Raw genomic sequence first — 17007 nt, 5'->3', positions numbered from 1 at the left:
ATGCATGAAAGGGTTAATATCTTCAGTGTAATTTTTATGTTTCACAAATTCATACCAAGGGCCAGATTTGGCCCCTGGGCCACGTGTTTGACACCTGTGTTTTAGGTGTTTCTTCTTCCAGTCCACCTGACGGTCCTTATCAGTCTTGTGCAGAGCTGGATGATAGGCTGATCACTTGAATCAAACACCTAAAACATGTAGGGCAGTAGATCTGGAGGACCAGGGTTGGACACCTGTGATCTAGCAGCTCTAACAGATGGAGGGGATTTGGGTGGAAAAGCCTGATACGATTCTTTCTGACACCACCTACCACTAAAGTAAAGGGACATCAACTATACTATTGGAGACAGTGGACACGTAAGAGCCAATCAGTCGTATTTTGTGGACATGTCCAAAGGCTTTTTGAAATAACTGAGGACATTATGACTTAAATCACAGGTGTCAAACATGTGGCCCGGGGGCCAAATCCGACTCGTAGGATGAATTACTGAAATGCAAAAATTACACTGAAGATATTAATCAATGGTGTAAAAATCATTTTAATTCAGGTTCCACATACAGACCAATTAGACCTCAGTGGGTCAGATCAGTAAAATAGTATCATAATTACAACTGCAGATTTTATCTTTGTTTTAGTGAAAAAAAGTAAAAGTCTATGAAAATGTTTCCATTAACTATCCTTTCACAAATAATGTGAATAACCTTAACAAATATGAACAACCTGAAAAGTCTTAAGAGAAATAAATGTAATTTTACCTGGTACTATATGTTTTGTGTATTTGTAAGTTGTAATGCACATGTGTAAATGATAAACTGAGGCAGAATATTGTTAAAATTGCACTGGTTTTTCTTAAGACATTTCAAGTCATTCATGTTATTCAGATTTTTAAGGAAACGTTGTAGATGTAAACATTATCATAATGTCATTTTACTTTTTTCAGTGTTATTCTACTGGTCCGGCCCACTTGAGATCATATTGGGTTGAATGTGGAACTGAACTAAAATGAGTTTGACACCCCTGACTTAAATTATTCCTAAGGACCCCAAGTTTTATTTTGCTTGGACTGACACCGAGAGACATAGTAGAGAAAGAAGACAAATGCGTCTTTAAAAGTCTTATAATCGCTTACAAAAAGACTATTACAAGGAACTGGGTCCAAAATGGCGGATCAGTGGCTGTAATAGAGTAAATGTACTCGATGGAAAGACTGACTTATTACCTACAGATCAAAGAACATATGTTCATAAAGCACTGGACTATAAACAAAACCAAGCATAATTACCACCATCACTTAAATATTTTAGGATCAACCAGTGATCCCTAGTTTGTGATGAGTCATCTGTTGGTAAAACAAATAAAAATAAAGTATAAAAAATTTTTAGTTTTCTAGTCAAAGGAAAAGTCAGGATTAAAAGTCAAACATCTTAGTGAAATAAGTGACAATTTAGTGACTAAAACAGCATTGATTCTATTGTAGGTTCAACATGAAGTCAATTAGGTTTGTGAGGTTTAGTTTTCGGCTAAAATTCACTTAGGGGGTCAAATGAGTGTCCATTTTTGTCAAAAAAAAAAGTTGTAAGAAATGCATAGAACTGTTGAAATAATGCTAATCTATTTGTGCACAGACTACTGATATTATTTGACAGTGGAAGCTCTATTTTCAGAAATATTGGATTTTCAATAGCACGTGTATGTGAAAACTTTTGCTGGTGGACGGACGTGACATTACCCATGATGCTCTGGTCAGTACCAGTACTTTATTAGGAATAAACTTAAAGACTTACTATTGCTAATTCTCCTCTTATTCATAAATGTTAGTATTGTGGATCTAAAACAATAACAGCTGATACAAAAACACAAAATGTGGCAGTGGACGGATGTGACATGGTTGTTACAGATCCCATCATACTGATGCTCTGCAGCCATGTCACCGTTTACACTAATGATCCCTGTGCAAAAACTAGGATCAGAATTATTTATTGTATAGTTTATCATCATACTAAAGAGTAAATAACAATATAGAATTGTTATTTCTTATAAAAATGCTTATTATTAGAAAACTGTTGATTTAAAAAGTGACATGACATTCTTAATGTATGTATTGGTGTAACATAAGCAGGATGGATCAGCACCATACTCCATATTGAACCTGTAAAAATAAAACATGTGATATGTAGGATAGAATCTGGTAAGAAAAATTGGGGAATCTAAAAGAATAGAATATTTGTTTTTCAGGTAAATTCAGTTCAAATATAACTTGGCCATTTGTGACATGAAAATATAGCATTAATTGTGACGAAATTGGACATTTTTGAGCTGAAAACATAGTTTATATGACCATCAACATGTTGCAACAGAACTGAAATCCTGTAAATTTGCATAACTTGCATTTACCAACACAAAGTTCCTTTGGGGATTCACTTCTATTGGTTTCTTATGCACAAAGACACAAATAAGACCTCTAAGCAAATTTTAGCCGTTTTGTTTTTTTTTAGCTTAATTCTGCATTTACTTATTACAATCCCCAGGTAACAGTTTAGTAGTTCAATATAAAATGAACTGACAGGTCAAAGTATCACACATTTACCCCTTGGTAAGTTTAGAACGTCTACAGGAACACAAGGACACAAAGTGCAAAATAGAATATTTTTAATACACAATAAATGAATTACACCAGGTGACAATTTGAGAAGACACAAAAAAATAAAAAATATATTTATTCCCAATGGCATATTTCTGTCTTCCTGTTCATTATATTCTGATAAAACCATACATAGATATTGTATTGCATTTAATAGATGTGTACTAGCCTTCTGTTTTGTACAATCTAACACTGTATACAGTAAATCTGACAACAAACACATCACAAACAGCAATATGCAGGCATGTTTTCAGAGATTATGTGGACACATGTCAGATAGGAGATTAAAACACTGCAGTTTAAGCCACAAGGAACCAAATACGGGCGTACGGAGCCAAATTCAGTCCAAAAGTTATGTTACGTCCTAGGAAAAATAAATTAAATGAACAATAAAAACTGACATTTGAAAGTTACGTAAAAAGTACTAATGTTTTCCAAATGAAATAAGTCAAAACTTGATATGTTTACTGAGTTTCAGATTAATTCATGTGTGATTCAGATTCTTGTTTATTTCAGTTTCAAATAGAATTTTGAAGTTGAAAAAATACAATTTCCAGTTGAAATGCTTTGAGTTTGATTTATTTTAACTATGAGAAACTGTTTTATTGGTGACAGTTGCAAACTCCCATCTGTTTTAACCCCCCCCACACACACCAAAAAAAAAAGAAAAAAAAGAAAAAAGGAGGACAAGGACTATTGTTTTTGGTTCAGTTTGTTGAATTCATACCTAACTGGGTTTATAGATTACCAGTGACCCAGAATAGATGTGATTAAATTTGGAAAAAATAGGTCAAAGTTCAAATTATTTATAAATTTTTAAAATCTTTTTTTCCATTTCCTTATAATGGGTGAAATTTCAAATGTAAAAACATCCATTTTGTTTGAATTTCCTTCAAACTCGTCACAGATATAGAGGCAGTTGATATGACATCAGCACACACAGACATGATGACATCAGCTGGATCCATGACAAAGTAGGACACAATACATGTGAGGGGCGGGGCTTGTTATGCCTGGAACCACCTGTTTAGTCATATTCACAGTTTTATTGTAGATTTTACCGTCACTTTAAACTTCAATTAATTTTTTATTTTCACTGTATTGGTTTAACAGAGGATTCACTTGGCTATCTCTCAAACTTATACATAAAACTAATGGTAAATTTATTCAACTAGTAGCAACCACTAAACAGAAGTGTTTGCTTTAGTGAGTTGTTTGTTTTGGTGCCCCCCCCTCATGTGTGAACTTGGTGAAGATCAGGTCGTAGAAGTTCTGACAAACGGAAACTCTGGACGGAAGAGTAATGTGTTGTAGTCGAGCTGATTCTGAGGCGACTGTTGAGGAATACTGGGCGGAAGACGAAAGATAGGTTGGACCGATCCCAATTCACCCCTTGGCTCCTCCCCCTTAGCCCTCCCCCTCCATTTTGCACGTTCAGGTGAAGGGGTAGGGGTGTCCTGATTCTCGATGAGTCAGAGGGGAGGGGCTAAGGGGGAGGGTTTTTGGGTTTTGGAGGGCTGTTTGACCCTCCAAACGGAGATTTAAGGGTAAGGGGTAGAGACAAGGGGGAAGAGTAAGGGAGAGGGCCAAGGGGTAGGGGTAAGGGGGAGGGGTAAGAGGTAAAAGGTAGGGGTAAGGGTTAAGGTTATAATAGTTTTGGATTTTTCATTATAGTTTTATTTAGTTTGGACTTTTTTTCTCTAACTGAGTTAGTTTTAATTTGTTTTTAGAGCAGGTTTGCGAGTTTTTATTCGTTTTCATTTTTTTCTAAATGCTTAGTTTTAGTTTAGTTTTAGTATTAATTTTTTTTTTTTTTTTGGTAACATATTTTACAGGGTGGGGAAGCAAAATTTACAATATTTTGAGGCAGGGATTGAAAGACAGTGTATGACCAATTAGTTTATTGAAAGTCATGAGAATTTATTTGCCACAAGAAAATGTACATAATAGAAAATGTTTTTATTCTATGTGTCCTCCTTCTTTCTCAATAACTGCCTTCACACGCTTCCTGAAACTTGCGCAAGTGTTCCTCAAATATTCGGGTGACAACTTCTCCCATTCTTCTTTAATAGTATCTTCCAGACTTTCTCGTAATAGTTTTGCTCATAGTCATTCTCTTCTTTCCATTCTAAACAGTCTTTATGGACACTCCAACTATTTTTGAAATCTTCTTTGGTGTGACGAGTGCATTCAGCAAATCACACACTCTTTGACGTTTGCTTTCCTGATTACTCATATGGGCAAAAGTTTCTGAAAAGGTATGGATAATAGTGTTAGGTATGATTATGACATCAATATATGTTTGGTTTCAAAACAATTGACGCAGTGCCTGCTGAGAAAAAACAACTAAATGTTCATTGTAAATTTTGCTTCCCCACCCTGTATTAGTTTTAAAAGAACAACAAAAAGAAAACACAACAACATACATAAGTCTGGGTAACACAGTCTTATCAATTATTTTGCTTATATAATGTCCATTTTTTCCACTTTTTGTCCATTTGTGGTTCTTGTAGTCTCAATCTGTGTGTTAGTTTTTCCATTAGAAATATGTCCTCGATCATAGTTATCCATTGATCCTTTGATGGTACGTTCATCTTCCCCCAATTCCTTGTTATACATTTTTTTGCAGCTATCAACATCACCTTTACCAAATATTTATCGTATTCACGTATAATGCCATCACCGAAGTTGCATAAATACAGAATTTAAGGTTTTTTTGGAATTGTGTACCCTAATACTTGACATAGGACATTGCAGATTCCCAATATTCCGAAAGTTTCCAAAAAACATGAGAATGGTCAACATCCGTCTCCCCGCATTCTCTCCAACATTCCTGATCCCTCTGTAACTGTATATTTTAAAACTTGGGTGTAAAAAAAAATCTTATAAGACTTTTCCAGGCAAATTCCCTCCATGTCCGAGAGCTAGTAGTTGTATGATGTAATTTCCACATTTAGCCAATCTATATCATCAATTTCTATATCAAATTCTCTTTCCCATTTCACTTTTAAATAGTAAGTTGTTTGCTTGTCGAGATTTATTAAGGCTTTATATAATGCTGAGATTATCCTAATATTGCTATCTTTATATGCTTTAGTCATGATTTGAACCACATTGCTCTCTTCCATGGAGGGTCCCACCTGTATTTCCCCTTTATAATAGTCTCTCTTTTGAAGATAACGGAAAAAATCATGTTTCTCAAACTGATATTTTTGTGCCAAAGTTTGGAAACTCTCCAGCCTCCCATTATTTTCCAGAACACACCAAGCTGTAACTCCCTTGGTTACCCAATATTATAGTTTGGTCAGTTTTGGATGGAATAAATTTACTGTCATATGCTATCCATTTTAGTTTTGGACTTTATGTGTACGCAGCATTTTTAGTATTAATTTTAGTTTTGTCGTATCTTTCATCTTCTTCGCCGTCATATTCACATAAATCCCATACAGTACTCTGTTGCTGTAAACTCTGAGCGGTCACTGCTGATGCACAGGTGACAGATGAGTGTTAGAGGTGAACACAGAAGAAGACCCATCAGGTCCTCAGAGGCCACAACGTTTCACATGGCTATAGAGAACCAGACCACGAACCAACAGAACCTTCTGTTTGGATCCAACTGGACTGAACAGCCCCAGAGGAGGGAAGGAAGTGGAGCTTCACACGTTCACAAACCAAACCATGGATCCACCTCTGATACTAGGACGCAAAATATACCAGAAGTGTATCATCACGAGATGTGTAAGCAGAGCTACAATTTCAATAAAATAACACTGAAAATATTCTTTTAAGAGTATCATGGCAGCTACCGTTAGAACAAAATAATCAAGTTTTTTTTACTCTCACATAACAAGGTAGAATTCTACTAGTTCGAACAAATGAATAAAAGTCATCAAATACCAATGCAGTGCAGAATTTGGTTGGTGTATCCCTGAAAAATGAGCTAATTTTAAGGCAAAATAAACAACATCCTGAAGCAGTTTTTAATCAGGGTACATTCACTAAGTAAAACCGATAAAACTGTAAAAAAGAATTTACTGACAATCATTGCATCTCTTGAACACACGGAGGTACAACTGGAGAGAGAAAGTTCTACACAGATCTGAAATAATGGTCAGCTTCGACAGTTGGTGCTATATTTTCAACACTTAAATGCTGCATTTCATCTACAATGAATAGTTTCTTCTTTAATACGGAACTTCTATGTGATTGTGTCAGTATCTTTGAAACTATCGAACACAAACTAAAGCCCACGGGTCCAGAATCACTTGTTTTCTATCAGCGTTTGCACTTTGTGGACCAGGTCTCGCGCCATCGCCAGGACCTGGGGAACGTTGTGTCGCTCTGCCATTTCTGATGAGAAAAGAAGTTAAAGTCACTGGGATGTACAACAGGTCGACTCATACATTAGATCACACTGTTTTACCTTATTAATATGTAGGGAGAAAAAAAAGAGAACTCAATGACAACATTTAGTGTAATGTTTAGTGTAGATGTTTGTAGATGTTTGTAGAAGTTTGTAGATGTTTGTAGAAGTTTGTAGAAGTTTGTAGATGTTTGTAGAAGTTTGTAGATGTTTGTAGAAGTTTGTAGAAGTTTGTAGAAATTTGTAGAAGTTTGTAGATGTTTGTAGAAGTTTGTAGATGTTTGTAGAAATTTGTAGAAGTTTGTAGATGTTTGCAGATATTCATAGATGTTTGTAGATGTTTGTAGATGTTTGTAGATATTCATAGATGTTTGTAGATGTTTGTAGATGTTTGTAGAAATTTGTAGATGTTCATAGATGTTTGTAGATGTTTGTAGATGATCATAGATGTTTGTAGATCTTTCTAGAAGTTTGTAGATGTTTGTAGATGTTTTTAGATGTTTGTAGATGTTCATAGATGTTTGTAGAAGTTTGTAGATGTTTGTAGATATTTGTAGATATTTGTAGATGTTCACAGATGTTTGCAGATGTTTATAGATGTTTGTAGAAGTTCATAAATGTTTGTAGATGTTTGTAGAAGTTTGTAGATGTTTTATTGATGCTTGTAGAAGTTTGTAGAAGTTCCTAGATGTTTGTAGATGTTTGTAGATGTTCATAGATGTTTGTAGATCTTTGTAGAAGTTTGTAGATGTTCGTAGATGTTTATAGAAGTTTGTAGATGTTTGTAGAAGTTTGAAGATGTTTATAGATGTTTATAGATGTTTGTAGATGTTTGTAGATGTTCACAGATGTCTGTGGAAGTTTGTAGATGTTTGTAGAAGTTTGTAGATGTTTGTAGAAGTTTGTAGATGTTTGTAGAAGTTTGTAGATGTTTGTAGAAGTTAGTAGATATTTGTAGAAGTTCATAGATGTTTATAGATGTTTGTAGATGTTTGTAGATATTTGTAGAAGTTTGTAGATGTGATTCTGAGTCAGTGCGTCAGCAGACATGAAGCTCAGCACACGTCACTGCACCACAGTATCATAAACTGATGACACAACCCAACTGCTTTAACTGCTCTGGTTTGTGTCCATGCGTCTCCGGTCCTGGTGTTTCATGGAACCTCATCAGTACATCTGAGCCTAAAACTGAACCACAGTTTGCCTGCTGAACTACGGTCCCATGTGGTCCAGCAGAAGAGCCCATACTTCATCTGTACTGTTACAAATGAACTGTATTCAGATGATTTTAGAACCTTACCATTGAAGAACTTGATGATGTCTGTGAAGTCCATGTTGTTCTCTAGGATGATGTCTCTGTACATCTCCACAAGAGCCAGAGCTATGAAGAGCACAAAGTGTTCTGAGGAGTTGTACTTGGCCGCCCAGATGGTTTCCCACACCGAGAACACGTCATCATACACCATTTCTGTTCAAAGAACCAAACATCTGAGCATCAGTCAAGAAACTTCAAGACATTTGGTTACCATTTATGCTTATATGCATAGGAACTGCTGGACAGACGATCAGTCACATGAAAAGACACAAGAAAGACACACTATTCTATCAAAATAGACACATACATCTATATCTATATTTATATAAAGTACATGAAGCCTTATGTAAAGGGGGAAGATGAGACCATTGTGTATTGGACTGACCCAGGAGACAATATAATTACATACATATTAGGGACGTAACAATATGAAAATGTCATATCACGGTTATTGTGACCAAAATTATCACGGTTATCATTACTATCACGGTATTATTGAAATTGTGCTCAAAATGTTCAAAAAGTACTTACACACACTGAAATACTTTAACCAAGTTGTATTTTGAAAAAAAAAACAAACAAAAAAAAAACAAAAACAAATAAAATAATTGACATAATGCACTTTCTCTTGGCAGAAACATTCAAATATTAACCCTTAGTGGTCTGAGCCTATTTTGTCTGTTTTTCAGTACTTTTGATTTTACCTTTATATACTATATAAACAAATATTTACTATACCCATGTTTGGTATCTTTTTTTCGGCACAACTTCATCTATATCAGGGGTGTCAAATTCACTTTAGCTCAGGGGCCACATCTTCCCAATATGATCTGAAGTGGGCCGGACCAGTTAATTAATAACATAATAATATATAAATAATGCCGTCTCCAAACATTTCAATGTGTTTTATAGTGAAAAAAGTACAATTACATTATGGAAATGTTTACATCTATAAACTGTCCTTTTAAAAATGTGAATAAGATGAACCACCATGAAAAAACTGAAATTTATTAAGAAAAATGAGTGCAATTTTAACCGTATTCTGCCTCTGCTTATCATTTATAAATGTGCATTACAACTTACAGATCACAGCGGAGCTGCAAATTTACAAAATATTTGAGTAACCGGCAGAATATTAGTCAAATTACACTTACTTCTCTTAACACAATTCTAGTTTTTCATATTTTTTTGTGAAAGGCTAGTTTGTAAATTTACACATTTTCATGTAGTTTCACTTTTTTTTTACACTCAAACAGAGGAAAATTTTGGAATTGTCATTATTTGTAGGTTTTTATGGTAGTATTTTACTGATCTGACCCACTCGAGACTAAAGTAGGGCTTTAAGTATGGACCCTAAAGTAAAAGGATTGACTGTTAATATCTTGAGTGTAATTTTTGCATTTCACAAATTCATTCCACGGGCCGGATTAGACCCTTTGGTGGGCCGGATTTGGCCCCCGGGCCGCATGTTTGACACCTGTGGTCTATATCATCTGCCTATTATTTTTTTCACTTTAACCTACTATATCAACACAAAAGGCCAGAAAACACACACAAAAAAAAAAATCCAATTTGAAAAATGTATATAATTTATTGCATAAATAACACACAGATGTTTAACGAACCTTTTCAAAGACTTTAAAAGTGAATATTAGTTCCAAATATTAGGTATAGAAAATTTAAATTGTAATAAATTAAAACTATACTCAAATATTTGACATAAAAGCAGATCTTTACATAGATTTTTTCTCCCCTAACAGTGTGGTAATCAAACACAGTTATCATAATAATTATAATTTAAACAAGGGGTGGGCAATTAATTTTCTCATGGGGCCACATGAGAAACTTTGACAATTATTAAGGGCCGAATCAATGCACTTGCAGCTCTGCTCAATATACAGTATATCTCTATAAAAACAGTAAATGAAACAATACAATGACACAATGAAAAGGTGGAGCACAGAATATAACTATTTAATGAATATTCACAAAAACATTTCCGAAAATGTGCAAAACCGGCTCCATGTTAACTTTACATTAAAAACCATAAATGCAGCTTTGTTTGTTTGCATATCTCAGTTCCTTTTCTGACTTAAGTGAAGAAATACTTAGAAGTCCATGTCTTGTTAAAATCTTTGCATTCTTAATCAAACTTTCTTTCTTTTTTTGGTGTTAGCTGACATCTTAATGGGCTGAAACTGACCAACAAACCAATAAGCTTTATTATAACCATAAGCTTTATGCTGAGTACGGAAAGTATGTGCGAAAAAACGCTAATTTAGCGGATCCTACAAAATAAAAGCTGTGCCGTTGCGCTGGTTGCATCTATTACCATGACATATATTTGCATTGACTTTTAATATGCCAGTGACCTCATGCGGGCCGGTCAGGGTCAGCATGTGGCCTGCGGGCCTTACTTTGCCCAGGTCTGATTTAAATGGTAATTCTAACCATTGGCGATTTTACAGTGGTTTATCATTATACCGGTAATTGTTGCATCCCTAATACATATATTATATTACACTATACCTAGTTGTTTAGTGTTGGCCCAGAGTCAGACTGTGTCAGTGAAGAAGCTGTTGAAGAAGTGTGTTGTGTGTGTTGTGTGTGTTGTGTGTGTTGTGTGTGTGTTGATGCTTTTGCTCGTCTGTGTCTGACCTTGTGTGTGTGCAGTGTTTGTGTCTGATCTGGACGTCATGTGTCTCGTTATACGAAGACGTAAAGAACTGAGGGTGACGAACAAATACCGTGACCCCTTGCATTTCCACTCACCTCGTTTAAAGTCCAGGAGAAACCAGCGATAGCAGAAGTAGAAGTGGGTGTAGTCTCCATTCTGCTGCATCAGTTCAAACAGCTCTGAGTCCAGGATCTGTTTGGTAGAAGAACAGATGATTATACTGTAGTTACTGTGCATCCACATGTGGTCATACACTGAGGTTAGGTTCACATGTGGGTCAATGTGGTCTCAACTGATTTATTTACCCACATGTGACCTGGATCTGATCTGTTACAGACAGTCGGAGCAGCACTAATCTGACCCAGACCACTTTCATACGTGGTCCTAAATCTGACCTAAACCACTTTCATATGCGGTCCTAAATCTGACCCAAACCACTTTCATATGTGGTCCTAAATCTGATGTAGACCACTTTCATATGCGGTCCTGAATCTGACATAGACCACTTTCATATGTGGTCCTAAATCTGACCCAGACCACTTTCATATGCGGTCCTAAATCTGACCCGGACCACTTTCATATGCGGTCCTAAATCTGACCCGGACCACTTTCATATGCGGTCCTAAATCTGACCCGGACCACTTTCATATGCGGTCCTAAATCTGACCCGGACCACTTTCATTTGTGGTCCTAAATCTGACCCGGACCACTTTCATACGTGGTCCTAAATCTGACCTAAACCACTTTCATATGTGGTCCTAAATCTGACCTAAACCACTTTCATATGCGGTCCTAAATCTGACCCAAACCACTTTCATATGTGGTCCTAAATCTGACCCAAACCACTTTCATATGCGGTCCTGAATCTGACATAGACCACTTTCATATGTGGTCCTAAATCTGACCCAGACCACTTTCATATGCGGTCCTAAATCTGACCCGGACCACTTTCATATGCGGTCCTAAATCTGACCCGGACCACTTTCATATGTGGTCCTAAATCTGATGTAGACCACTTTCATATGCGGTCCTGAATCTGACCCAAACCACTTTCATATGTGGTCCTAAATCTGATGTAGACCACTTTCATATGCGGTCCTGAATCTGACATAGACCACTTTCATATGTGGTCCTAAATCTGACCCAGACCACTTTCATATGCGGTCCTAAATCTGACCCGGACCACTTTCATATGCGGTCCTAAATCTGACCCGGACCACTTTCATATGCGGTCCTAAATCTGACCCGGACCACTTTCATATGCGGTCCTAAATCTGACCCGGACCACTTTCATTTGTGGTCCTAAATCTGACCCGGACCACTTTCATACGTGGTCCTAAATCTGACCTAAACCACTTTCATATGCGGTCCTAAATCTGACCCAAACCACTTTCATATGTGGTCCTAAATCTGATGTAGACCACTTTCATATGCGGTCCTGAATCTGACATAGACCACTTTCATATGTGGTCCTAAATCTGACCCAGACCACTTTCATATGCGGTCCTAAATCTGACCCGGACCACTTCATATGCGGTCCTAAATCTGACCCGGACCACTTTCATATGCGGTCCTAAATCTGACCCGGACCACTTTCATATGCGGTCCTAAATCTGACCCGGACCACTTTCATTTGTGGTCCTAAATCTGACCCGGACCACTTTCATACGTGGTCCTAAATCTGACCTAAACCACTTTCATATGCAGTCCTAAATCTGACCCAAACCACTTTCATATGTGGTCCTAAATCTGATGTAGACCACTTTCATATGCGGTCCTGAATCTGACATAGACCACTTTCATATGTGGTCCTAAATCTGAACCCAGACCACTTTCATATGCGGTCCTAAATCTGACCCGGACCACTTTCATAGCGGTCCTAAATCTGACCCGGACCACTTTCATATGCGGTCCTAAATCTGACCCGGACCACTTTCATTTGTGGTCCTAAATCTGACCCGGACCACTTTCATATGTGGTCCTAAATCTGACCTAAACCACTTTCTTATGTGGTCCTAAATCTGACCCAGACCACTTTCATATGTGGTCCTAAATCTGACCTAAACCACTTTCTTATGTGGTCCTAAATCTGACCCAGACCACTTTCTTATGTGGTCCTAAATCTGACCCAGACCACTTTCATATGCGGTCCTAAATCTGACCCGGACCACTTTCATATGCGGTCCTAAATCTGACCCAAACCACTTTCATATGTGGTCCTAAATCTAACCCAGACCACTTTCATATGTGGCCCTAAATCTAACCCAGACCACTTTCATATGTGGTCCTAAATCTGACCCAGACCACGTTCATATGTGGTCCTAAATCTGACCCAAACCATTTCTTATGTGGTCCTAAATCTGACCCAGACCACTTCATATGTGGTCCTAAATCTTACCTAAACCACTTTCTTATGTGGTCCTAAATCTGACCCAGACCACGTTCATATGTGGTCCTAAATCTGACCCAAACCACTTTCTTATGTGGTCCTAAATCTGACCCAGACCACTTTCATATGTGGTCCTAAATCTTACCTAAACCACTTTCTTATGTGGTCCTAAATCTGACCCGGACCACTTTCATATGTGGTCCTAAATCTGACCCAGACCACTTTCATTTGTGGTCCTAAATCTGACCCAGACCACTTTCATATGCGGTCCTAAATCTGACCCAGACCACTTTCATATGCGGACCACTTTCATATGCGGTCCTAAATCTGACCCGGACCACTTTCATATGCGGTCCTAAATCTGACCCTGACCACTTTCATATGTGGTCCTAAATCTGATCCAGATCAAATAAAAATGTGTGTAGTATTTGTGCATATTTCAGATGTAATTCAATTTTTCCAGGAAATAATAATTAAAAAAAAAAAGAAACAAAACCATAAAAAATTGCCTATTTAACAGTATCATGATATATCGTATTGTGATTTGAATCTTATCGCCAGATTCTTGCCGATACACAGCTCTAGAATTGGGCCAATCACTGTGAAATATGCACCATCTATTCTATACCAACCAATCACAAGTCTGGGGGGGGCGGGTGTTTCGCAATGCGTCATATGCACCGACTACTTTTTGTTGCGAGTCAAAGTCAGTTCTACGACTCTTTCCAACTGTTGTCGGTTTTTTACTTGATTCAAAATTAAGGCTTGAATTCCAGATTCCACCTGCATTCTCAAGTTCCTCTGACAAAAGCGTCACGTCGGTCTAATCCAGGGGTGTCAAACTCATTTTAGTTCAGGGGCCACATTCAGCTAAATCTGATCTGAAGTGGGCCGGACCAGTAAAATAATGACATAATAACCTATAAATAATGACAACTGCAAATTTTTGTCTTTGTTTTATTGTAAAAAAAAACAACATTAAATTATGAAAATACTTACTTTTATTAACTATCCACAAAAAAAAAAAAAAAAACCTGAAGAAACTGAAATTTAAATTTAAAAACGTAAGAAAATTTAGTGCAATTTTAACAATATTCTGCCTCAATTTATCATTTCTACATGTGCATTATGGATCAGATCTACAAAGACACTAAACACTGAGGAACAGGCAGAAAAATAGTTCAAATTGGGCTGAATTTTCTTTAGACATTTCAGGTTGTTCATATTTGTTCAGGTTATTCACATTTTAGTGTTATAGGATAGTTTGTAAATGTAAATATTTTCATAATTTAATGTTATTTTTTGCACTAAAACAAAGGGGAAAAAATTAAGTTGTTAATTCTAGATTTTTTTTTGGCTTAATTCAAGATTTTGTTGCGCAATTGAAGATTTTTTTTTTGGCTTAACTGAAGATTTTTTTTTTTTTACTTAATTGAAGTTTTTTTTTGTTTAATTCAAGATTTTTTTTACTTAACTGAAAACTTTTTTTTGGCTTAATTCAAGAATTGTTTTTACTTAATTGAAGATTTTTTTTGGCTTAATTCAAGATTTTTTTTTACTTAATTGGAGATTTTTTTTTTGGCTTAATTGAAGATTTTTTCACTTAATTGAAGATTTTTTTTTTTGTTGCTTAATTGAAGATTTTTTTTTTTTACTTAATTGAAGATTTTTTTTGGCTTAATTGAAGATTTTGTTGCACAATTGAAGATTTTTTTTGGCTTAATTGAAGATTTTTTTTACTTAATTGAAGACTTTTTTTTGTTTAATTCAAGATTTTTTTTACTTAATTGAAGATTTTTTTTTGTCTTAATTCAAAAAAATTTTTTTTTTACTTACTAGAAGATTTTTTTTTTTGGCTTATTCAAGCTTCTTTTTTTTTAAATTAATTGAAGATTTTTTTTGGCTTAATTCAAGATTTTTTGCTAAATTTGAGATTTTTTTTGGCTTAATTGAAGATTTTTTTACTTAACTGAAGATTTTTTTTTTTTGGCTTAATTGAAGATTTTTTTTTACTTAATTGAAGATTTTTTTTGGCTTAATTCAAAATTTTTTTCCTTAATTCAAGCTACATTGTTTTTGCTTAATTCAATTCAAGACTGTGGAATTTTTGCACTTGGCAAAAACATCCCAGGGGCCAAACTGGACCCTTTGGCGGGCCGCATTTGGCCCCCGGGCCACATGTTTGACACCCCTGGTCCTAATTTGTGATTGGTTTACTCGGTCCTCGCCTTCATATTTGGATTCAAGCCCCACGATTCCAGACAGATTTCTTACTGAGAAAGCAAACGGATGGACAGGCTGGCAAAAAAGTCATATTTCACACAAAAAAATTTGACTTGTGCATTAAGAGGTCCTGTGTGAACGCAAGCCTCAGGTGCATGGATGTGGATTATACTGTACATACTTGGATCAGAGAGCGCATGTTGGCAAAGTGGGAGTCCATGGCACCACCGTGGGGGAAGTTCTGGTTCATCCTTTTCATCAGTTCAGTGAAGCAGCTGAACGCCATGACCTCTGGAAAACACATGCATCCAATACCGTCAGAGTTAGTATCCATGAACCTCCTATGAGCATTTAGGAAAAGAAAAGAGCTGACTGGACAGATGTTTTAAAAGTACCACTGACCATCATCCAGAATCACAAGCAGAGGAGCTAGAAGGTCACACATTCCCTGAACGTAACCTGTGTCCAGATGGAGCCCACACATAACTGTAAGGAAGACAACACAGTTAATGCCAGTTGTTTTTATTGACTCTGAACCAAATTGACCAGTAATAATAAAAAAGAATAATAATAATCAAACGTACACTGCAAAAATCTGAATCTGATCAAGTGTATTTTTCTCATTTCTAGTCCAAATATCTCATCACACTTAAACTCAGACAGAATCACCTGAAGAGGAACTTTTCAGTCAGATATAAGAACTGATTTACAGACAATAGATCTGGAAAATCTGATTTTAACAGATCTGAACAAGATCATTTTCACTTGTTCCATTGGTAGATTTGTTTTTTATTTAAATCAAGATTTTTTTTTGTTTGTTTAATTGAAGATCTTTTTTTTTCTTAGTTCAAGATGTTTTTTTTTTTTGCTTAATTTCAAGATTTTTTTTTGCTTAATGAAGGTTTTTTGGGTTTTTTTTTTGCTTAATTCAAGATCTTTTGCTTAATTCAAGATTTTCTTTGCTTAATTCAAGATTGTTTTTTTTTGCTTAATTCAAGATCTTTTCTTTAATTCAAGATTTTTTTTTTTGCTTAATTCAGATTTTTCGATTGATTTGAGATTTTTTTTCTTGTCAAGATTTTCTTCGCTTAATCAAGATTTTTGCTTAATTCAAGATTTCTTTTGCTTAATTCAAGATTTTCTTTGCTAAATTCAAGATTTTTTTTTTGCTTAATTCAAGATTTTTTAGCTTAATCAAGATCTTTTTGCTTAATGAAGTTTTTTTTTTGCTTAATTCAAGATCTTTTGCTTAATTCAAGATTTTTTTTTTTTTGCTTAATTCAAGGTTTTGGGTTTTTTTTTTTTTTTTGCATAATTCAAGATCTTGTGCTTAAGTCAATTAATTCAATTTTCACTTGATTTGAGATTTTTTTTTGCTTATGTCAAGATTTTCTTGGC

The 17007-nt window shown here is 35.7% G+C and overlaps 1 protein-coding gene across 1 annotated transcript in view; it reads right to left on the bottom strand.

Annotated features, from left to right (window-relative positions):
• Nucleotides 1–6896: 6896 nt before the first annotated feature.
• LOC115429140 (small G protein signaling modulator 1-like) overlaps nt 6897–17007 on the bottom strand; it is a 34934-nt gene continuing 24823 nt past the window's right edge. The window contains 6 exon segments of the mRNA XM_030148388.1: nt 6897–6992; nt 8306–8473; nt 11093–11189; nt 15791–15900; nt 16012–16081; nt 16083–16095. Coding sequence (XP_030004248.1) covers nt 6904–6992; nt 8306–8473; nt 11093–11189; nt 15791–15900; nt 16012–16081; nt 16083–16095 — 547 coding nt within the window. The 3' untranslated portion in view covers nt 6897–6903.

Source organism: Sphaeramia orbicularis, chromosome 12, assembly GCF_902148855.1.
Source record: "Sphaeramia orbicularis chromosome 12, fSphaOr1.1, whole genome shotgun sequence".
Taxonomy (NCBI): domain Eukaryota; kingdom Metazoa; phylum Chordata; class Actinopteri; order Kurtiformes; family Apogonidae; genus Sphaeramia; species Sphaeramia orbicularis.
Note: the sequence above shows the minus strand (reverse complement) of the source record. Positions and strands in the feature narration are given on the sequence as shown.